The following is a 24547-nucleotide window of genomic DNA, read 5'->3' as shown; positions in this document are numbered from 1 at the left end:
TTGAGGAATTTGGTTCTCATGAGCCAACTGATAAAGATTGGCGTGTGGTGTTTAGGGCCTGTCTACCACGAAATACCGATGTGACAAAATTTATCACAGATTGTGCATTGGATGATGACGTTCCCTTAACGGACCAAGTAAACCAAGGTAACATTTCCCGCATTGTAACTCAATTGGGTATATATTTTCCGGTAGTAATTAACTGGAACAAAATTTTCACCATAAAGCAAAAGGAGAGTGAATCTGCAGAAGAGTATTGCGACCGGGCTCTGCAGGCTATCACCCAGTACACCTGGATAGAAGATATTAAAGATAGCACTCACCACAGGGGAATGATAGTCATAGTACTCATGGACGGTCTTAAGGAAAACTTAAAGACTCGGGTTCAGACCTCACAACCTGGCTGGAGGGGAGTCACAATAGATACACTCATAGAATCTGCCATAGAAAATGATAAGAACATCTCAAAGAAGAGCGAGACCCAGAGCCAAAAACTAATGGCTGTCAGTATTCAAGCTCTGGAAGGAATGACGGTAACACCACAGCCAACAGACACACTTGCATCTACACACACACCTACACCTGAAGAGTTATATGCCCTCACTAATCCCATGCAACAACAAACACAGCTCTATTCTACTAACCCTACACAACCACAGGTCCCACACTACTCACAAACTTCATATCCTCCACAATACCCTTATCCTCCATATCCCTACCCATATCCACCACCTTTTCCCCCTGCTCAAATGTCACAACAACCAGTGTCTCCATCCGATCCATGAATATGTTTTAATTGTAACCAGCCAGGACATTTAAGTAGAACCTGCAGAGTAAAAAGGGTAGGATCCCCAAACCAGAGAGTACCTGGATATCCCCATAAGGGATATGCACAGAGACCAGCAAATATCCAGCAAGCACCAGCTCCAATTGTGGCCGTTAATGCTTTATTGGAGAATGGTAGCCAACGCTAGGGGTCAGGTCATACTTGTAGTCTACAGATAGTCAGGTTAACGGGAAGTACTAGGGAAGAACCGGTCATGATGGTTGATGTAGCTGGTATTGAATATCCTTTTCTTGTAGACACAGGGGCGACCAGGTCAGTGATAAAATCTCCCGTTAATTTACAGGTGACCAACGAGGCAGTACCAACAATGGGTGTAACAGGTAAAGTGGAACATTATCCTTTAACAAAGTCCACAGAGGTTACTATTGGGCCGTTGCATACCAGGCATTCTTTCCTTCTGGCTGCTGCCGCTCCTACTAACCTGCTTGGTAGAGACTTGTTATGTAAGATGGGATGTGTTATATATTGCACCCCTGATGGTGTATTTTTAGATATCCCTGAGAGAGTTGCACACGAGGTGCAGGATATGTTGAACACTCCCCAAAGGATAATGTATCGCTCTACCAGTGTAAATGAATATCCATCCCAGGTAGATCAAATGTTGTCCCAAATTCCAGATTCCCTTTGCACTAAGGATGGACAGGACACTGGATTAATGGCAAACGTAAGCCCAGTAATGGTAAATTTAAAAAGCGGTAGGCAAGTTCCAAAAATTCCCCAGTACCCACTAAAACAGGAGGTAGAATTAGGGTTTTTTCCAATAATTGAGCGATTATTGCAACAGGGAATTTTAGTTCGTACGGCTAGTGTAGCCAGCAGTCCCATCTTTCCGGTGAAGAAGAGTGGTGGGAGGGGTTATAGCCTGACACAGGACCTTAGAGTTGTTAATAAGGTAGTGGAGAGCCAATTCCCCGTAGTGCCAAATCCAGCTGTCATTCTTATGCAGATCCCTCCAAACGCAACCCATTTCACTGTCATTGACCTCTGTTCTGCTTTCTTCTCTGTGCCTCTCCACCCTGACTGTCAGTATCTATTCGCATTTATATACATGGACACGGTTTCCCCAAGGTTTCATAGACAGCCCCAGTATCTTTTCTCAGGCATTGCACGACTGTTTACAATCTTTTCAACCTGCAAATGGATCTGTTCTAATTCAATATGTGGACGATTTATTGCTGTGTTCTGATTCGTTTATATCATGTTTGAATGATACTAAACTTTTGTTGCTTCGTCTCTCGCATTCAGGACACAAGGTGGCTAAGGACAAACTACAGCTGTGCGAATCCAGAGTAAAATATTTGGGACACTGCCTAACCCAGGGGTTAAGACATCTCACAAATGATAGAATCCAGGCCATACAGAACATGACACTGCCGTAGAATCAACAGCAAATTCGTACCTTCTTGGGAATGTGTGGATATTGTAGAATGTGGATCCCAGGTTTTTCTATTTTGGCCTTGCCTTTACAGGACTTAGTCTCTTCCTCAAAGCCTGATCGTGTCATACACACAGAGGAATCAGAGCAGGCTTTCCTTAATCTTAAGGATAGTCTGACAAAAGCACCTGCATTGGGAATACCTGATTATGAAAAACCTTTTGATTTGTATTGTACAGAAGCCGATGGTTGTGCTGCAGGTGTCCTTACACAAAAACATGGTGATGCCAGTAGGCCCGTAGCATACTACAGTGCCCAATTAGACACTGTGGCAAGATCACTCCCCACCTGTTTGAGAAGTGTAGCAGCTACCGCTTTATTGGTGAGTAAAAGTGAGGATGTAGTATTGGGTCATGATATGATTGTATACATTCCCCATGCTGTATCTGCTCTGCTGAACTCTGCTCAAACCAGACACGTCTCTTCGGCTAGGTTTACCAAATGGGAACTAGCTCTAATCGCACCTGCAAACATCACTGTTAAACGTTGCAGCACACTGAACCCAGCAACGTATTTACCATATGTACAACATGATGTACAGAGGGTGGAAGGAGACGAGTTGCTGACGGAGGGTGAGTTCAGCGGACATAATGATACACACGATTGTATGGAATATCTGAATCAGACCTTTACTGCTAGACCTGACATACACGACACACCTTTACAGAATGTAGATGTGACTTTTTACACGGATGGGAGTTGTCATAGACAAACAGATACAGGTGAATTATGTACAGGTTATGCTGTTGTAAATGACACAGACATCATAGAACCAAACCTCTTGGTCCTCCTCACTCAGCCCAGGTGGAAGAGTTAGTAGCACTAACTAGAGCATGTGAACTGGCAGCAGGCAAATCTGCTAACATTTACACTGACTCGAGGTACGCGTTCGGGGTGGTGCACAATTTCGGGGCTATATGGCGTCTGAGAAATGTTATGACAGCATCAGGCACACCAGTTGCACACTCCTGACACATAAAACATCTTTTAGAAGCAATCCAACTGCCCAAAGCGGTGGCAGTAATCAAGTGTAAAGCCCATACATGTGAGTATGACCCGGTGTCACTGGGCAACAACAGGGCCGATGAAGCTGCAAAATGGGCAGCAGGGTTAAAAATGTTTTCTCCCACTGAAAAAATTATGTCTTTCCAAACAATTGATATTGAAATTAATTGAGATGCTAAATTTGTATTCAATTCAGGAAAAGTCCATTTGGAAGTCCAAGGGATGTGGGCAAGAGTCCTCCGGGCTCTGGAGGGACGGACAAGGTAAGCCAGTAGCCCCCAAGGCATATTACCCCAGCCTGGCTGAGGCAGCACACGGTCTGACTCGTCTGGGAAAGCAAGGTATGTGCAAGTTGGTGAGAGCATACTTGTGCGCACCAGGTTTCTCTTCACAAGCATAAAAAATAGCAATGTCCTGTCTGACCTGCTTGAGGAAGAACATAGGGAAACCGATCCCTACCGAACCATCCCACATTCCACCGACTGATGGACCTTTCCATGTGATACAAATTGATTTCATCCAATTACCACCCTGCAGGAATCTTAAGTATGTATTAGTGTGCACTGATGTATTTTCTAATTGGGTTGAGGCCCACCCAGTGGCCACTAATACTGCTGCGTTTACTGCCAAGAAAATAGTTCAGGAATTTGTATGCAGATACGGTATCCCTAAAATCAACGAGAGTGACGGGTACTCATTTCACAGGTGATGTTTTTCAAAATATGTGTAAGCTGATGGGTATTAATAGCCGACTTCATACCCCCTACCGACCGCAAGCCAGTGCCAAGGTAGAGAGGATGAATGGGACTATTAAAAATAAGCTAAGTAAAATCATGGCAGAAACTGGACTAGGATGGCCAGAAGCATTGCCTTTGGTCCTACATAGCATAAGGACCACTCCCAGACCCCCTCTAAATCTGTCTCCCTTTGAAATACTGTTCGGTAGACAACCTCATTTGATTATAAGTCCACAGGAAGACTTGAAAGGTAACAACGAGGTAACTGTAAAGTATCTTATATCAATGAGTAAGCAGTTAAAACAACAGCAGCAGAAACTGAAATTGTTGTCCAATGATATGCCTGAAACTAACTGTCATGATGTTGAACCAGGAGAATATGTTATGATCAGAAATTTCTTGCGTTCAGGTTGTTTGACTGATCGGTGGGAAGGTCCGTACTAGGTGCTGCTGACAAGTACTACATCTTTGAAAGTGGCTGAGAGAGATACCTGGGTCCATTCCACTCACTGCAAAAAGGTCAACCAACTGGTGGAGAAACGAGTCGGAGACAAGGCTGATAGCGTGAACCTGTCGCTCGTGAGCTTGTTCTGGGAGGATTGAAAAGGTCGTAGTGAGATACCTGAACTAAAAGAAATCTGCAGATCTTGTGGCAATGGACGGGCCTGCTGTGTTCATTTTCATATTCTCTTTTAGAGTGTTCATCATCCTGGTCAGTTCGGGAATGTCCGGTTTCTGTGAAGGGGGACCGATTGTGGAGAGGGGAGTTGATGGCAGTGCTGATGGAGTGGAGTCATAAGGAGTGCAATGCCAATCAGGGGAGTGTCTGACCAATCTTAGTACTGTTATTGTTAAGAGAGCTGTTATTCCGCATACTCGGGGATGGTGTGGAGGTTTATCGTCTGAAGATTCCTGTATTTGTGAGCTTTGTGGGTCCCTAGTTGATGAGAATTGTATCCAATGGTGCCAGCCTAAATATAACCCATATTGGGGTGGGTATCCTTTAGAGGATTATCATAGCATGGTAGGCAAAGTGTTAAATCAAACTGATTGCTGGGTGTGTTCACATGTGCCACAGGGACAGCATAATGTAGGTTTGGTGCCATTTCCGCTGAATATCACGGAAATTTTAGAATTACAGAAAGGGAAAACATTGGATGGAAAATTCCTCTCATCCAAACCACCTCATTTCAAACTCTACCAATTCCAAGTAGATAGATCACTTTTGTGTTTAAACATAACCAACCCCAATAAACCCGGGAGTTGGGAAGTGACGGAATAATCAGACGATGACCTTCTCACAAAGAGCTGATAATGAATCTATAGACCATGATCTGTTACGCTCAATGAAATCTAGTGGGAGACATTTTAGGTAGCGGTATACATTGAGTTTCACCAAAGAAATGATTGGTAAAGTACCAGATGGTTATTGTGCTAAAATAATACAACCCGAAACTTGCATATACCAAATGGAAGAGCCTGAGAGAGGATTGTTTGCAAGAGAAAGGTGCTTAATGATAATGATGCATACCATTCCTTATGTTCTCCCTGATAATTAATATTTTATATGTGGAAGAAAAGCGTATAAGTGGCTCTCCCCGAGTTCCGAAGGTTTGTGTTACCTGGGAAGAGTAGTCCCAGAAGTTATGACCCTCACACATATTGAAATGCTTGGTATACATAAAAACACACCATCACCATATCTTCACACACAATATGAACACAGAGGCAAACGAAATATGATACCTGGTGACGTGCACAAAGCCACTCAGTTAATTAGTGAGACAACTGGCTTTCAAGTTTTAGTCGCATTGGATCCCACCAGGATCGCTCGGGGTACATTAAATTTTAGATATATTCAGGAACTTGCTAAATTGATAGCTAATATCACCGAGGTACGATGACACATTCAGGTATACAGGGAGAGAATTGCAAGCGTACAAGAAATAACTGGTGCAACACAGGCTAGTGTTAAATTATTTAACTGCTGTTACTGGAGGGTATTGCGTAACGTTGGCCACCCAATTTGGAGTAAAATGCTGCACCTATGTCACCAATGATACCAGCGACCCTAAGGAAGTGATAGACCGGAAGATGGATGAAATTCTGCAGCTAAAATGGTAATTTCATAAGAACCATAATGCTTCAGTGGCTGAACTAGGGGAGAAGATAGAAGGATGGGTTTCATGGCTGAACCCAGTGAAATGGTTCTCAGGTCTAGGGGAATGGGTCCAGGAAGTAATCGCCAGCATAGGCAAATTCTTGATCCTTATACTGATTGTCATTATGATAATTGGCATATGTGTCCGGTGTGTTACTATTGTGTTGAAGTGTGGAAAATGTAAAAATAGAGTAAAACGAAAGAACGAAATTATGATGGTGGTCAGTATGAATACCGAGGTAAATATAGAACTGCATTACAACCCTGAACTAGGAAATACATCATTTAATGTATTATATTTAGACATGCATAGAATGTATTATTGAAATGTTATTTCAGAACACCTCAGATAATGTAAAGTCTCAAATTTCCCCTTCAAGACTGCCTTTATAGGACTGGTGTATCCCCACACCTTTCGGATGATCTTCCAAGATCCGCGGTGTGCATATAATAGTAGTTTTATGTCCCCACTCAGAGACACATTATTGATGGATTAAGAACCACCTTGTGCCATCCCATAATAACACTAAATAGTATATAAATGTAAGCCTAAATTATATTTTAAAATCAGATTGTGATAGCATGTTGTTTGCTATCAAAGGGTGGACTGTCGAAGCTGGATAATTGGCTGAGACAAGATCAGTTTAAAATGAGATCGCAAGATGCCATTTTGCGAATGGCCGGCTAAGTGCCATTTTAGATAAACTCACACTTTAGTACATGTGGCGATATTACTATTAGCATCATGCGATTGCATCTTTAACCATTTCTCATACACACATTAATAAGCACAATTGCGCTGTTAACTAGTCACATACTAGCGAATGCATAAGATCCTGTATGAAAACGCTGAATATTAGCTTCATGCACACGCATCTGCCCCAAGTTAACTAGCGTCTTTACATCAAACCCCACATACTTACACATTACATATTCACATACAAGGTTCCATAAGCTTTAAGGTATAAGATTCAAGTATGCACATTTACTATAATTGCTATGAAATAAAGATTATTTCGTAACTAAGGTTCTATACGTGATAAGTAAGCCATGTTTGGTATTGTACTGATGCGTACTCTCTCAACAGTATTCCGGTAATATCGATGGAGAGATCGCAACATGCATTCTGAACTTATGGGCCGCAGAGACTTCAAGCAACAAAATGTACATTATATGAACAACTGTTAGGATTTGCATGAGGCGGGAAACCAGAGACCTCCAGTTGTTAGAGGCTGGACTGTGTCTATTTGAACCAACCTGTTAAATTCCTAGTAACATATGCCCTCTCCTTTAGGACCAATGGTATTAACAAACTGCCTAACATCTGGACCAGAGAGCGCTGCGTATGTATAACTGTACTTGGATCTGTATTATTTCTTTGCGCTAAGATTACATGAGGATCATAGTGTGTAACTGCTGTACTTTTACTTGAATAATACTTTGTGCTTTGGAACCACAGGTTCTAGGTCTGGAGTCTTTATTTACTGTATGACTGCGTACGCAAAATAGCATCATCCTTAGAGGTTTATAGGAAGGATATTAGAAGGTATAGGCAGGGGTATTTATAAGGTTCAAAGGCAGTATCGTTAAGTGACTATGCTTAGTATTCACAGATTATACAATCTTCAGAGGGTCTATCCAATGCACCTAATTCACACAAGAAGGTGCAAGCTAAAGCTTGTATAGGTTGGCCAGGAGAGAGTAGGTTAATATCTCTTCCCCTATATCCTGTGCTTGCTCTAGATAACTTGATCTAGGAAATATTACACATTGTCTATCACACACCCTGCACCCATAATATACTTACCTCTCTGGAGACCCACGTTGGCGCGGGGGTTCGGCGCTGTAAAAACATCCGGAAAATGGCTGCAGAGGCCATTTTCCCGTTGTTAGCGCATGCGCAGTACAGGGAAAATGGTCATTAGCGCATGCGCAGTACAGGGAAAATGGCCGCAGCGGCCATTTTCCAGGGGAACTGTGCATGCGCTATCGACTCTGGGCACATTCTAGTGCCCAGAGTCTATAACTCCGGCGCTGGCCGCACACAGCTCAGAGGGCTGCCGGACGGAGAGGAGGGGGCCCGTGACGGAGACTGCACACGAGCCCCCTCGTCACTAGAAATGCCCCTGTCTAACAGAACATGTATGGTACAAAGAAAAATACGATACACCATTTGGGAAGATAAATGTTTTTCTTTTGTACTCCCCTTGTGACACATTAGGCATTCTCGACACTGTACCATATAGCTGTCCAGCATCTATAGACTTTGAGGGATAAGTCTCTATGTGTGGATGGGCTGAAGCCCTTTGTTTGCAGCGCCACTTTGTATCCCCAACTCCTCTTTTTATAAATAGGATAATTCCCCTGAAAACACGTAGGACCCGTGATAAGTTTACGGACTGATGTGTTTTCGCCATTGCTGCACTTTTCAAGACACATCAGGTCCCGAAAAATAGTCCCCAGTAAGTGCCGACATTGGGCCGGACTTCGGGGCTAATTGGATAGCCTCGGGGGATCCATTAGCGCCCAAAGAGTGTTTGGGGCTAATTGGATACCACCCATAGAGTGGGGAAGCTGCCTATAGCAACCAGCTTCTAGCTAATGATATAAGTTGAAGCTGATTTGATAAACTTCAGTTTATCTTTCTCAAGGGTTTGATGCATTTCCCTCTGTGAGCGATTAATCAAACTGCTTAATGCACTGAGCGCTGTTAAATTCACCATTTTTTCAGTGAATAAACTAACTGACGTCACTGAGCTTTGTGCTCTAACAGCGGATTCTGGTATCGCTCGGAATACCTGATGAAACTCTTTAATGAGAGTGATGCCAGGGTTAATAATGTGACATTGTGCCCCTCACTAGCCCCTTTGTATAACACTAATAAAAGTAATTCTCCACATATTTCACAGTAGAAATCTGGTAAACGAGTTCAACTCTACCCTCATTGATTTGTGTGTATAAATAGTAACATATGTATTGTCACTGCTTTTATGTAGCCTGTTGCTAATCAGGTTTAAATCTGATGAAGTATGTCATACACAGTGTGTCCACTACTTCCTTACAAGGGCGTAATTCATGGAGGACTTGATAACGGTAGTAATACTACACAAAGTGTGGAGCAATGATCGACTCCTACCACTGTGGGTCCACACATCAATAATCCTTGGATAACTCCATCTGGTACATGCATGTATTAAAGTAGTGTGTACGCTTTATTTGACATACTGCAAACATACTTGTAACAGACATATAACATTGATGCACATGAAATGTGTTTTTTTTTTTTTCTTCTTTAGGTTTGGGTCGGAGGCAAAGGTTGTTCATTTTATTGGTACACCTAAACCCTGGACCTGTAAATATAACCCACAAACCAGAACGATTGTAGATGAGGAATCATTAAGCGGCCATCAACATCTTATATTTCTCAATCTCTGGTGGGAGATTTACATTTCAGACATTTTACCCTTATTAACAGAACAGGAGAAGCTTGGCGATATAGATACAAGGGTAAATCTGTTCATAAATTAATGATTGGGGATACTTTCGAACATTAAAGTAGTGGTTCCCAAACTTTCTTTAATCATGGTGACCTAGATAGGTGATTTGTTACATGGCACCCCAATGCCAACAGTTTATTATTGAGAAATTCAGCAATTATTAAATTAGGTAAATTGTGCTTACCTATCATCCTTAGGTTCAGTTATATGGTGGTGGAATGGATTGTGCTTTATTTGTTACATATTTTATGATTGGTAGCCACAAGAACTGGATTTGCCTAACTCTGCTCTGTTGCTCCACAAGGCACCCAGTTTGGGAACCACTCAATTAAAGTAAACCAAAATAGAGCACACAGCAGCAATACCCAAGACTTGAACCCAGGACCTTTCACATTGCAGTCAGACACCAGACACCTTAAACATTAGATGTTATTCATTCCAGCAGAGGGAGCCTGCTAATTCTAACTATGTGTGTGTTAAATAAAGGAGGATGTAATTGAAGGTGCACATGATCCTGTACTTATGGAAGCTTTCTGTCTGCCCCGCCTCCCACACAATAGCAGAACATCAGACACTGACAGGGGCCCGCAGCATGCCAATCATTCAGACAGCAAACTGCTTTTTTCACAGATGAGATCATCTGCCAGCTTTCACTTACAAGGTCCCCAGATCTGCATCTAAGCAAAAAGTTCTCAGTTTGTTGCTTAGGAATTAAGATTAGGGCTACAAACCCTAAAATACAATTGCCCTAATGTTAGTATTAATGATACTATAAACTGGGGCTATAGTACATCTTACAGATGAAGATTATCACATGGTATGGAGTGACATCAGTCTAATAGTGAGAGTGGATATCCACCTTTCCACCTGTAATAAATATATTTACTGAAATAAATTGCAAATTAAATTTAGATTTGCTTTCAAGGAACATATTGAAAATAGTTGTGTTCTAAAGGGTAACTCCTGTTTTAAAGGATAACTTCAGTCATAAATAACTACTGGCTAATCAGAATCATTATTGTGATTAGTAAAAATTTAATGGAATAACTCCTGGACACTTATAATTGGGTGTAGTAGGTATTACCACCGGCCGCATGGCCGGCTGTTCAAATCCCGACAGCGGAAGCCCGGCAGAGGTGAAGATCCCGACTGCTAATTAGGTAAGTATCACTAACCTAATTCCCTACCCTAACCCTCCTTTAGGGGTGCCTAGCCCTAACCCCCCTTCCCCGCAGCCTAACACTAATTCTTCCGGGGGGGTTGTCTAACCCTAACCCCCCCTTCCCCTAGCCTAAACCTAACCCTCTCGGGGGGGGGGCCTAACCCTAAGTCTCCCTGGGAGCCCTAAAACCTAAGCCTCCTCCCCCCCCCCGCGCGGCTCTCCGCGCCCGGCTTACCTTTGTTCGGTATGCCGGGCTTCAGGCTCTCGGCTTAGGTCTAATGACAGTCATCGGGATTTCGATACCTGTCATTAGTACCTTGTCGGGAAGCCGGCGGTCGGCATTTAGACTGTCGGCTTCCTGACTATATCCCTTAAAATTGGACTTCTGACTGAAATAACCAGTGAGAACCCCAGAATGAACTGTAGCTGAAAAATTGGCAAATATGTTTTGAACAACTTACTTTCCTTGGCAAGAACTGTAACCATGGATTCAATCAGTGTAATGCGGACTTAAATAGTCATTTTTTGAGTGGAGTTACCTAATAAGACAAGGCTTCCAATCCAGAAGCATAATCAGCTAGTGCTACACGAGGAGCCATGTCTGAATGACATATCCTACAGTATGTGGCTCCAGTGCAGATACAACAAAATAATCCTGGAATAACTTTAAATAGAATATATTGAATTTCAGTGCTGCAAACACCTTACTTTATTTTGTTTGTGTGTGCCAATACCACTGACTGACCGCAGTCATCCAAACAGTGTACCTGACGCACAAGGTCAAGCATTGGTTACACTGAAATACAAAATTAAATCTCTAAATGCATCACCTGTACCTGCTCTCATGTGTGATGATGTAAGAACAGGCAGGCTTACATCCATAGACAAACACAGGGGTGGGGGTGGGACGGGGGGGACATCATAACCACAATAGAAATAGTATACAATACAATTTACTAGTGCTGCATGTTCTCCTCAGTATCACAAATGAAATAATTAGCACCACCTGAGGATCTTTTAACATCAGCCAGTAATGAATATATCTGTGTACCAACTAGGATATATGGAAAACGTGCACTGTTAAGGTTGCACTGCTATAGACCATCTATAGGCATAATTATTAATACTGTTATACAGTGCATAAGAAGACCTAGCACTGCTCTGGACATACATATATGTCCAGAGCAGTGCTAGGTTCTTCTGCTGCTCCCCCAGGCTCCCGTTTCACTCCCATGCTCTGAAACAGTGCCCGCTTGTAAAATTAATAAACAGGATAGTCCTACTAATGCATCTAATGGCTTACTGTGATAGGTGGTCCTGTATATGTTGGAATTATGACTCATATTAGAGCTGATTAAGAGCTAATTATGTCCTATTCATGGACTGGCCACACTCACTCTAGAATCAAGCATTTGGAAACCCCCCTCTAGAAATCCTGCGTTTGCCCCTGCTTACATCATGTGTACATTTATACAGGCAGCCAGTAGTGCAAATGATGCCTGTTATTGTTAGCAATAAGAGGCATGTATTAATTGATGTGAACATTGTTTGATATGCTGTTTCCAATTATTTTAGCATCAATTTGGAAGGATTGAACTCCAGATAAAAAGTGAGAATCCGTCCTCAGACTGCTCCTTGGAAGCTCATGTAGAAAGTCCTGATAACACTGTAAGTTCACATGTGTCTGGTATACAAAAGGAATCATATGGTATAGCTCTGTAGATAAAGACAGGACCTATTTGCATATTGCTGTGTGTGCCTTCTATAAAGAGCTAAACACCTATAAAACAGTAAGAATAGCAGAAGGCTTGCTTGCATACAAATGCACGTCAGCCACTTTATTCGTGTTAAAGTGAGCTCCTCCTCTTACCTTTTGCCATTGGTTGAGCTTGGAAGGGCTGCAGCTGCCTCCTGGTGTGTGAGTCGAGATAACATGTACAGTATATGCAATTGTATGCAACTCTGGCTACTTTTGTTATAATGTTAGTGACAGGTTATTAATAGGTCTTTTTTGCTTGCTGGCAGCTGAGTACAGGGGCTCCTGTTTCTTGCTTTTTTGGATTTATCCATAAAAAGTTTCCTAGAACTTTTCTTCCCCAACCAGCAGTTCTGTAGAAGACCCTCCCTCAAGAACACTGTCCCTCTTTTCTGAACCCACAAATTATGCTAAGGCAGTGTGTTAGCGTGCATCTGTTTGACAAGTCATTGATTGTCTATTTGCCCAATCAACTCTACCCAATACCCTGGCTAAGCCACTCTCACTTTGAAAATGTACTAAGATTGGTGGTCTGGATCACACAAAGAGTGGGAGTAGCCGATGGGTACCAGGAAAGAGCAGTGTGACAATGGTGAAGTCCCGAAGACGTGACTGTCATGGTGACACTACTACTTTTGGGGAAGGGAGGTTTAAGAGACATTTCTAGGAAAAGCTTTATTCTCCGCAACTGGTACTGTCAGAGATACTTCTGCACAGGCACATGAAAAACTATAGCAATAACAATTCACGCAAAGCAAACAAGGACAAGTTGTGTATGTGATATTTTATCTATAACAGAAGGCAGAAGGATGCCTCTGATGACCAGGTTACCATACAAACGAGTAAAGAATTGCTTAGCTTATCCGTTTAATTATGTGAGAAAAGCACCTCTCAAATACACTATATGGACAAAAGGATTTGGCCACACCTGTTCATTATTGAATTGAGGTGTTTAATCATTGCCACAAGTGTATAAAATCAAGCACCTAGCCATGCAGTCTCCATTTGCAAACATTTGTGACACTAAATGGGTCATTCTGAAGAGCTCAGTGACTTCATGCGTGGTACTGTGATAGGATGCCACCTTTGCAATAAGACGGTTCGTGAAATTTCATCCCTGCTGGATATTCCACGGTCAACTGTAAGTGATATTGTTAGAAAGTGGAAGTGGTTAGGAACAACAGCAACTCAGCCACGAACCGGAAGACCACGTAAAATCACAGAGCGCAGTCTACGACTGCTAAGGCGCATGGTGCGTAACAGTTGCCAACGCTTTGCTGATTCCATAGTTGAAGAGTTCCAAACTTCCACTTGCATTAATGTAAGCACAAAAACTGTGTGGCGGGAGCTTACTGGAATTGGCCGAGCAGCTGCATGCAAACCTCACATCACCAAGTCCAGTGCCAAGCATCCGATGGAGTGGTGTAAAGCGCACTGGCACTGGACTGTGGAGCAGTGGAAATGTGTTGTGTGGAGTGATGAATCACGCTTCTGTTTGGCAGTCAGATGGGCGAGTCTGGGTTTGGTGGATGTCGGGAGAACATTACCTGCCTGCCTGCATTGTGCCAACTGTGAAGGTTGGTGGAGGAGGGGTAATGGTATGGGGCTGTTTTTCAGGGTTTGGGCTAGGCCCCTTATCTCCAGTAAAGGGCAATCTTAATGCTTCAGCATACCAATGCTACTGTATGCTTCCAACTTTGTGGCAACAGTTTGGAGAAGGACTTTTTCTATTCCAACATGACTGTGCCCCAGTGCACAAAGCAAGGACTATAAGAGGTGGTTTGATGAGTTTGGTATGAAAGAACTTGACTGGCCCGCACAGATCCCAGACCTCAACCCCATCGAGCACCTTTGGGATGAACTGGAACGGAGATTGCGAGCCAGGCCTTCTCGTCCAACATCAGTGCCTGACCTCATAAATGCTCTACAGAATGAATGGGCAAAAATTCCCACAGAAACACTCCAAAATCTTGTGGAAAACCTTCCAAGAGTGGAAGCTGTTATAGCTGCAAAAGGAGGACTAACTCCATTTTAAAGTATACTGTATATATTTGAATACAATGTCATTACAGTCCCTGTTGGTGTAATGGGCAGACGTCCGAATACCTTTGTCCATATAGTGTATGTGTTTTCCCTTATTACATAGCATACGTTGGAGATCAGGTATGAAAACGGGGGCACAGAACAAAATGAGCTGTAATCCATTGTAGCCAATTAAATTCTCACTCATTTTACTAGCACACTCTACAAAGTAAAAGATAACTGGTTGTGTATTATTTTTCTGTCTCCAATTGTCAGAAATGCACCCAGAAATGGGTAATAATTAAATATAAAGATCAGTTAAAGGGAGGCTCTTTGTTTTACAGTGCCAGCATCTTATTACTGTAGGTTTGCACCTTTTGTGGGCTTACATCAAGTACAATGTATTGGTGGTGTCAGACAGGCGCCCCTTGAGCCCAGCATCTAAATGCATAACACATTTTTGACTGCATATTGCAGTCACTGTATATGTCCAGTTGCTGGCATACGACAGCAGATACGACTGCCGAAGACACCTCTCCCCATTAACTTCCATGCATACCTGAGCAATAGCACTTAAGTGTAACCTAATTTTAGAACGTTGTGGTTTCTGGTTTAAAAAAATTGTAGCACTCTGAAATGCTTGTGGGACCTTGCCCATAAAGTGCCCACCTGACGCTAGCCTAAAGAGAGGTTCTAGAAAAAGCATGATGTATCTACCTGCTGTCTTTCTAGCTACCCGATAGTAGCTCTAAGCAACGTACACATGATGACAATCTACAAGGTCAAGACTTCCTATTCCCCATTCAGCTCAACCCTCAGCTTGTAACTCAAGACTCCGAACATATGGTATTACCGCTGGTTATTTTCCTCTGTCATGTGCTTTTCCACTATATATATATATATATATATATATATATATATATATATATATATATATATATATATATATATTAGATATAGATATTTGAAATTTACTTTGCCATGTATCACTTTCTTAATTACATCTGGATAAACATAGCAAATTAGATCTGAATAAAAATCACAAATTACATTTGAATAAAAATAACAAATGAATCTCAATAATTGGGCTCTGAATTTAATTTTTTTTTCATGTAATTAAACTTTTTTTTATTTCCATTGCAAGTTATCATATACACAATAACACCGCAAAATACAACATTTTTATTGTTATAAACATTTAAGAAGAACAAAACTAATTTTTCTGGTACTTCTGATTATTTTATGGGCAGCCGTAAAGTACGGAGCTGATAACGTAAAATAGGAACAGCCCTGAATATTAACTAATTTCTGGGAAGAATTCCTCCCAATCTTCCTTGGCACTAGGAATGTTCTATTTGTTGTATTTCTGATTACATTAGATTACAAATTAGCTTTACAAGAAATATTTTTTTACATTGGTGGTAAAGTATATAAATTTGTTTTATTTTGGTGTTATTGTTTAGCGTTGCATGGCTTCATTTTAGCTGGTAAGTAAATTGCTGAATTATTTTTGAAGTAATCTTTTTCTTTCAGTGATGTACCTTTTATAGACACTTTGTTAAACTATTTTTGTATACTGTTCAAAATTGAATGAAAAAATATTGCATAGTTATGTAGCGTTCGGCCACTCATGACTACTGGCCTTCATCTAAAGATTACCATAAGGACAATATTTTTATATTTACTTTGTAGCACTCAACACACACAAAGTTATAGTCCCATTTATGTATAGCACAGTGTGCAAAAAGGTTCATGAAATCCAAAAATATTTTCACCAAATTAGTTACCTACAAAAATTTTGGGATTTTGTATGAGGGGTGTAACAAGAAATCACAGGTCCCCATTGTACAATATTGGGGGATGGTAGTGGATGTTGCTTTGCTCTTCTGTGAAGGCCCTTGGGTCTGTGCATGCGCAGTGAGTGCCCCAGTTGTGCAACAGACAGCCCTCACGGGGTTTCACTGTACATGCGTAGGTCTCACGCATGGTCAGAAGCATAGAGCAGGGGCTGGCAAAGCGATTGGACCATCATTGCTTGGAACAATATACTCCCTACTGTAAATTCTTAAAGATATTAGAAGTCCCCTATGGCCTTGAGCCTTTATATTGTCACGGAACTCCTCATTGATTAATACCTTTAGAACTTACACTAGGTGGTACATCATCCCATTTCTAATTCTGATTGGGTAATTTTATTTTTCCCTGTTCTTCAGAGCCATCTTGCCCATTCTGCTTCCGAGTTGTCCATCCATGAGGCTGAAGAAGCAGTAAGAACTGAGGAGGAACGAAAAAAGTGGGAGGAAGGACATATTGATTACATGGGAAAATATTGCTTTGACAACATCCAAAAGAAGCTAGATAGGTTTTTACAGTAATTTGTTTTCCCTTAGATCTGCGAGGATGCTGTGCAGCATAACTTTTTTCTTTATTTATTGTGCAGTGGCAATATTGTGTTTTGATTTTATTTGAGGTTTTTGCCAATTAAATTGGAACAAAAAATAAATTAAATTTGCATTCATTTTTTTAACTAATATTATTACAAAGAATTATGAAAGTTTTGACCGTGAATTTAGTACTCCTGGCATTGCCCTGTTTAAAGTCTGCTTATAAATGTTTTATACCTACACATGGTTGGTGGTTCACAGTCAGCTACTACTGGAATAATCTTTCAACACGCATGCAAAAAAATTATAGTAAATTTTATCAAGAAGCTGCTAGTTTAAAAATGACAGCAACTACTTGTTAATTAAGATTCTACCAAAGAAAGTTCTTTTGGAATGGAAAACATTCTCTCTTAGATATTTCAATAACTATTGACTGCTCTAAAGCCAAATTCACAAATACTGCGAGTGACGCATGTGAATTTTGTGATAAGAATTTGAAATTCAGCATAAATAATGTACCGATAATTCTCTGTTAGCATAGAAGCAGATTGCTACATTTTGTAGTTATTACAGTTGCTATACTGTTTGTGTGGTGGATCAGGGATGTAGCCTATGTGGAATGATGATAAGTATAGAAATCCCCATTTTGAATAGCAGGACAGTTCACCTGTTCCCTAGTGGTATGTTCAGAATCATATTTAGCACAGCAAAGAGCTGTCCACACGAATTTAAAAGAACACTACAATTGTCAAGTAATACCTGTGGGTAAAGGAGGCACTGAAACTTGTCACAACAGGAAGAACTTTATTTGAAGAGTACAACAGTTACAAATGATATCACATTATACAGCATAAAAGAAAAACAAATGTAAATTTATTTCAAAATAAATTAATGATAATTTGCAAAAAACCCCGAGTTTACATTTACAGATTGTAAATGTAAGAAACATTTTAAAGTTTTAAAATATACAGCTAAGCACATATTACAGGTGACAGTAAAATATCAATAACGTATATATTTTTGGCAAATCCGTTGATATTCACATTACTAGTATTTAAACGAAGTTAAAACAGAAGAAATAAATAAATATATATATATATATATATATATATATAAATAAATAAATAAATAATATAATAAAATGTTGCAGAGGAGGTTGAATTGTACCATCTATCTTGTTTGAATGTCAGAAAAGTGTTAAGCTGATTTTGTTTTTTCATATTTCTGGGCCATGCCACACTACACTTTGTGCCTGGTTAAATGATGGATGCTATCTGCATCGCTGCTGTGTCTTTGGATGCAGCAGCGATGCAAAACTATGGTAATTCCATAGGAGGCGTCTGAGGATGAAACATGCCCACTGTCGTCATCGCAGATACTAGTGCTGCTTGTGAAGATGCAGTATCAGATCACCATTGAAGCATTGGCCATATGAGTGAGCCTATGGTTACTCAGAATGACTAGCCAGTAAATCTGCGTGGGAAGATGCAGACACTGACTTCACCATTCCCAGAAAATGAGGGCCGGCTAACTCCACCCATTACCCGTCCCCAAACGGCCGCAGCATGTAAAAAAAGCTGTGGTTTAGGAGGAGCTCTACGACCGTAGTTGCAGAAAGAGACCTGCATATGCCCAGTGCAAAACCTGCGCATGTGCACATCTCCAACCATCGTAATCCATTGTTTTGTACATCTCTCAATCAGGCCCTAAATGAAGAAAGAAATGTGAGGTGCTCCGTATTACCTATTTATCACATTCAGATGTTTAAAGACCTGTACCTCTCACCTAAGGTGTCATAATATGCATTCATTTGGAGATTAATTTTCACCTAAAGAAACATTTCAGTAATAGATATTAAGAAAATGTGCTAACTTTTCCAAATAGACTGTGGCAAAAGCACAATTTTCAGAAAACAGAAAAAGATCAAGTGGTAAGAGGAATTATGCTTTCAAAATTGGAAAGTTTATATACTTTATATTTTAAAATCCCTCTATTTAACATTAAAATGAATCCCCACATCAGAATGACATCCATCCCATGCTGAAAGGGCTGTGTAACATGAACTATAGCTTATGTGCACATAGTCGTCGGATGCTCCTGTTTTCCCTTTTTTTCAGTTTTTGCACTGAATAAATAAGCCCAATCTAATTGCCCCTCCAATAAATAAACCCAATCTATTTTCTAGAGGCTTGGTGTAGGATTTAGTTGTACCGCTGTTCCTCGCTCCAATACAGAAATCCAGCTATTATGTCACATCCTATCCGGTCACCATGCACCAGCAACTCTGCAGAGATTACGGGGGGGGGGTATATTTACTAAAGGTATTTTTTAATCTATTTAACATCGATGTTGTGTTTCTGGTCCTAAATCACACATTTACTAACAGACAATTTAATCTGATTTGATCTTTTAAGCATAAGTAAAAGTGTGATTTAACCCAAGAAACACATCAATGTTGATCGATTTTCGATTAAAAAAAATCAACCTTTAGAAAATATACCCCCAGATCTCTGGGTGAGCTGTCTCCCCTTTATTTACCTATGAAAAATAGAATGGGGTAGATGTAACTGACTGTGTGTGCAAGCTCTAAGTATAAATGACACTTGTCCACAAATAGTGACATCCTTAATATCTATTTATGTCCCCATCATGTTTTTCTATCACACTGCATCCACACCACCCATCATGGTAAGCCCATACCGCTGCTAAAGTCATCATCTGGGGCTCCAGTGTTCTTATCTCTGCAGACCTGGCTATCCTCCCAACCCATTAATAAGCCATCTCATGCAGTCAAAGCTGCTTTCTCGCTGCAGCCTACACTAAATGATGTGAGGCTATCCTTCACCGACTTCCCAGGGGTGTGGCTACACAGTGGTTGTGGGTTGCCCGCTGTGCCAGTGCTAGGCATATGTGTATTATGGCCGCAGCAGACACACACAAAAAAAAACTCTGGCTGGGGAGGTGGCTCCCTCCAGCTGCTGGGCTCCATCATACTCAGAGAACCACCACGGAAAATGTTATATTCATTTGTGCTTCGGGCATACTGGGAGGTATGCAGTGCATGCATTGCTTTACAACAATGTTAGACTCTGCAGCTTTAAGAGGGTTAACATACAACAGGTATATTTCCCATGTAGTAACAAAAAACACCATAAATTAGCTATTTATATGGAGCTAAAAAAAAAATCTATAACATGTCACCATTTGTTGTTAAACAGTATAGGTGACAGGAAAGTCTATATCAATGGCTGATAAGTGGGAATGTGAGGAATATGATGGGGGGATGTAGTTTGGCATATTTGGGATATGTGAATAAAGTGGCTGCCAATATGAAGAGGTCAGAGATTTGCAGTTACAGTACCATACAAACAGCAAGACTGCCGTGAAGAACATCCCCCCAGCACTTCCAATGGCAACAAAGACCGCAATGTCATATGTGAAGTACGGCCCATATTTGCTGTTCAAAACACTGTTATAAAATATTACCCAGGCGGACGGAGTCATACTCATAACACCTGCTAAAATAAATAACATTCCTGCCACTAGGTGGCATCCAGCACTGTTGACTAAACACTTGGCAAGCTTCAGACTGGGCACGTTTGTGCTGAAGGTGGTGTTACATATGCCAGTGAGACACAATATGAGAGCAGAGGTTGCCGTCAGGATACTGAAGGGAAGAGCAAATTGCAGAACACGGATATCCAGCTGATCCACATTTGCATACCACTCTGTATCATAGATCATACACTCCCTGCTCCATTCTAAACGGGTGCATTTCACCCACAGACCTATGCTGACACTCAGGTTCTTCTCATTCCTGTTGAAGGTATAAAGTTTCATCTGTCTCCACTGTGGTAGCAAAGTAGCGGCAAAGAGACCCGATATGGAGGCCGTTCCACATACAAACGCAAATAAAGTCACTGCGTGCACCTCCTGGCAGCCCATGGAAACCAAAGACAATGACTGGAAAGAAATGACAAATGTTTCCTTTTAAATTTGCCCCATATCTTACAGAGCAGTATTAATATAATGTTAAATGGGGTGTCCAGCTTTATACAATTAACACATTACTGATGAGTCTACGCTTTCCTACATCTCCCAGGCCAGAGAAAATAAACAGCTCTGCTCATTTATCCAAGTATACAAATTAATTGCTGAAAAACACACATGAAAGTCATAAAGATAACATAATGTATATAGTAAAGCAGGGGAGGTTTAAGAGAGGAGAGGGCCTGCGTGCTGCCTCCGTGTTGGTCCCCTCCTCTCTGGCAGCACAGTAGAATCTGGCTTGGTGCTAGAGACTACTGCACTTGTGCAAGTCTCTGGGAAAATGGCACCCACACCTTATTCCCATGGACATTTCACCGGGAAAATGGCTGCCACACCATTTTCCCTGTGATTGTTGCTGCTCTTTATTGTCAGGCCACCAGCACACACAAGACTCTGGAGACTGCGGAGAGGTAAGTATAACTATATATGGGTGTAGGGTGTGCAGTGTGGACCGCCCTGGACTCGGGACCGTGTGCACCGCACACCCTTATAGTTACACCATTGTAGTAAAGGTTGCAGGCATACAAGTTCAGGGAAGCAAAACCAACTGGTAGAGCACGCTTTTGCACAGCCGCTGCGATTATGTACACAGTGGCTGTGCAATAATATGTTAATACTGCAGGAGGAATCTTGTGTAAATAGATGACTCCTGCCAGCTTATGTGAGCCACTGCTAGTTCTGAAGATGCTGCATTGGATCACTCTACGTGACCATCAGTCATCTGAGTACCCTTCAGATTACTTAGGATGGCCAGTGTTTTCACGCAGATGATGCCAGTGAAGCGGTGTACAAGGATGCAGCCACTGGCTTCAGCACACCAAGAAAATGGGACAGACACCCTAATTTTCTCGTATGCTGCCTGACAACCAAAATACCGTCTGTAGCCTGTCAATCAGGCTGTGGCGTCTGATCTCGCAGAAGGAGATCTGCACATGCGTAGTACAGATTCTGCGTGTGCACAGTTCTCCAAATATCGGAGTTGTACATAAACTATCGGGTTAGCTTACAACTTTGAATCAGCCCCAAGCTGAAAGTTACACAAGGAGATGTGGTGTATATTGTTCACATTCATCATGTTGACACTGATTAACTGTTGACATAACTAGAATATCAACAAAACATCCAGAGTGGTCTAGCGGTGACTTGACGGTATGGTAGTGAGTATCACTAACCCTAACCCTCCATCTGTTGCCTAGCCCTAAATCTCAGTTGCCAGTCAGTGCAAAATGTTGGTATTTCACATGCCAACATGTTCAATATCGACATTTTAACAATGTTGATATTGTAAATATCAACATTTTGACTACACCCCACACAGAGGGCCAAGGTGATTCATTAAATTCACTGTTCGTTTAACCCCTTGTTAACACTTTAGTGCGAGCAAAATGTATTCTTGCAGTAAGTGCATTTAGATGGGTTGTAATTTAGGTATAGGCAACCTGATATATTTATAATATTTGTAACACCACCCATTTACAGATCTGATGTATTAGCCCTATAAAAGAGATGATACAGGACCTAAAGGGATGCTGTCTGCCTTTAATTAGCCACAGATGAGTCCAATCATAAAAGGTTGTATAAGGCTTGGACGCCGGTTTAACACTCCTGAATAAAACTGAATTTGTACATTAATAGTGAAACCTATAACCAAGTAGTACGTACAATAAGCACATGACACAGCCAGTGACATGGATGTCTGTGACTCACCTTCTCAAACTCACAATTCCTTCAGTCACTGCGCATCCAGCTAATAAATGAAACACATCCTTGAGCAAACACCAGTCAGATCTTCCAGGGGGGGCAGTTCCTTCTTTCAACAAATTGCTCTCTGCAAAAAGACAGATTAAGGATTAAAATATTGGGATACAACCAGTCACACAGTGTGTGTAATTGCTCAGCTCCCAGCGGTACCTGCAATATAACATTCCTGTAGGACCTGGAGCTCCAGCTGTGACACTATATCATGCCACTTAAGGTTCTTTTCATTATCTTTAAAAACAGAAATATCAAGTCACTTACCAACCACAAAAGCAGAGGCTGGCAGCACAGATCTGCAGCCAGGCTTCCACTACATCACACCGCACATGCCCAGCATCCTTCAGGAGAGAATTCTGGGAGCAGTCTCTCTCAGGTCATTGCTGATGCAGAAAATCTCTCTCATTCAGACTGCAGTTCCCAGCATGCTCTGTGTCACAGCTTCTGCATAGAACAGCTGATGAAACCGTAATTCATTGGAAGCAGTGCAGTGAAAAATGGCAAAGCACAGAATAGGAAACAAAAACTCACTGCATTTTTTAGTAATAATAAAACCCTTGGCAAACGTTTTACTCACTTATATGAAATAAAATTATCTAAACATGGATATCTATTGGGCCTACATAACAGTGTATAAACCCAGTATTTATCTCCTGCAATAGCAGAGCTGATTTTCATCTCTATGACCAGAACTATTTATTATGTGCTGCATCGATTTCAATAGGAATTACTTTTTAATATCTTAATCTACTGTGGTAATCTTCATATTGTATTTCTTTTCTGCAGGAAATGTCCTAGAGTGTAAGTTCACTTGGGCAGAGCCATCTTTACAGTACTTCCCATTTCATGTCTTTGTGGGCATCACACTACATATAAATAACACACAATGTACAGCGCTGCGTAATATGTTGCAAGTTTATAAATATAGTAACAATATCATATTCAAATATTTATGTCTATTAGCTTGGGAATTTGACACAAATCACTCTATTAGTTTTTCCCACAGTTACTTTTACATATTTAGAAAATGATTCTGAAATGCATTCAACTAATTCTAAATATAGGGGTAGCAAATATGTGTTCTTTTATTCCAGGTCTTATAGAGTTATAGGGGCTGAAACTGGAGTCGTGAATTATCTTCGTAGATTGTTAAAGTTTTATTTATTTTTACTACCTGTGAAATGTAGCAATGAGAATCGTTAAATGCCAGCAGAAGGGAGTTATCGCTAATCAAGAGAATCCTATGCACATTCTTTAATATGTAATCATACCTTCATACCTTTTCCACCACCACAGTGTGCATAGGCCAGTATCCCATGGGGGGCAAGGTTAGGAGGTTTCCCTTCTTCCTCTTCATAGCAGAGCAGCAGTGAATGGATGTCATGCGCATTGCACACGGCATCCATACACTATGGAGAAAGACTGGGGGCAGCCAAGCAGCTTCGGCGCACATTGTACCGATACCAGCCTCCCCAATGCTGAGAGGTATGATTTAATACAGGGCCAACCAGGCAGCAGCACATGGTGTACAAAAGAATAACATCCAGGGGGAGATGCACAAAGCCGTGGAGAGTGATAAAGTACCAATCAATCGGCTCCTAACCTCCTTGTTACAAGCTGTGTTTGAAAAATGAGTTGATTGGTTGGTACTTTATCACTCTCGAAGGCTTAGTGCATCGTTATATATTGGGCGGTTCGTACACACTGCACGATCTGGTGTATGAACGCTCGATATA

General features: G+C 41.2%; 2 protein-coding genes across 3 annotated transcripts in view; one reads left to right on the top strand and one right to left on the bottom strand.

Moving 5' to 3' along the window:
* The window catches only part of LOC148514992 (glycogenin-1-like), a 64846-nt gene extending 47751 nt beyond the window's left edge, over positions 1 to 17095 (top strand). Inside the window, exons 7-10 of one of the 2 annotated variants that reach the window (XM_088480703.1) lie at positions 9482 to 9692; positions 12420 to 12512; positions 15355 to 15468; positions 16836 to 17095. In XM_088480703.1, the coding sequence (XP_088336829.1) occupies positions 9482 to 9692; positions 12420 to 12512; positions 15355 to 15468; positions 16836 to 16997 (580 nt within the window). In that variant the 3' untranslated portion in view covers positions 16998 to 17095. The remainder of the gene's footprint in view (positions 1 to 9481; positions 9693 to 12419; positions 12513 to 15354; positions 15469 to 16835) is intronic. The other variant, XM_088480704.1, reaches the window with a different exon arrangement.
* A 789-nt stretch (positions 17096 to 17884) lies between these two features.
* LOC148514991 (claudin-12-like) lies at positions 17885 to 23147 on the bottom strand. Its single transcript, XM_088480819.1, has 3 exons — positions 23076 to 23147; positions 22764 to 22884; positions 17885 to 20969 (listed from the first exon to the last, which is right to left on the bottom strand). Exon 3 carries the CDS (start codon positions 20949 to 20951, stop codon positions 20217 to 20219), a length of 735 nt encoding a protein of 244 aa, XP_088336945.1. The 5' UTR covers positions 20952 to 20969; positions 22764 to 22884; positions 23076 to 23147; the 3' UTR covers positions 17885 to 20216.
* Between the last annotated feature and the right edge of the window lie 1400 nt (positions 23148 to 24547).

This window comes from Taudactylus pleione, unplaced genomic scaffold (genome assembly GCF_031769625.1).
Source record: "Taudactylus pleione unplaced genomic scaffold, aTauple2 ptg000256l, whole genome shotgun sequence".
Lineage (NCBI taxonomy): Eukaryota > Metazoa > Chordata > Amphibia > Anura > Myobatrachidae > Taudactylus > Taudactylus pleione.
Note: the sequence above shows the minus strand (reverse complement) of the source record. Positions and strands in the feature narration are given on the sequence as shown.

Bases quoted from the DNA above. Each gene is read 5' to 3' on its own strand.
- LOC148514991 (XM_088480819.1), bottom strand. From the start codon at position 20,951: ATGGGCTGCCAGGAGGTGCACGCAGTGACTTTATTTGCGTTTGTATGT.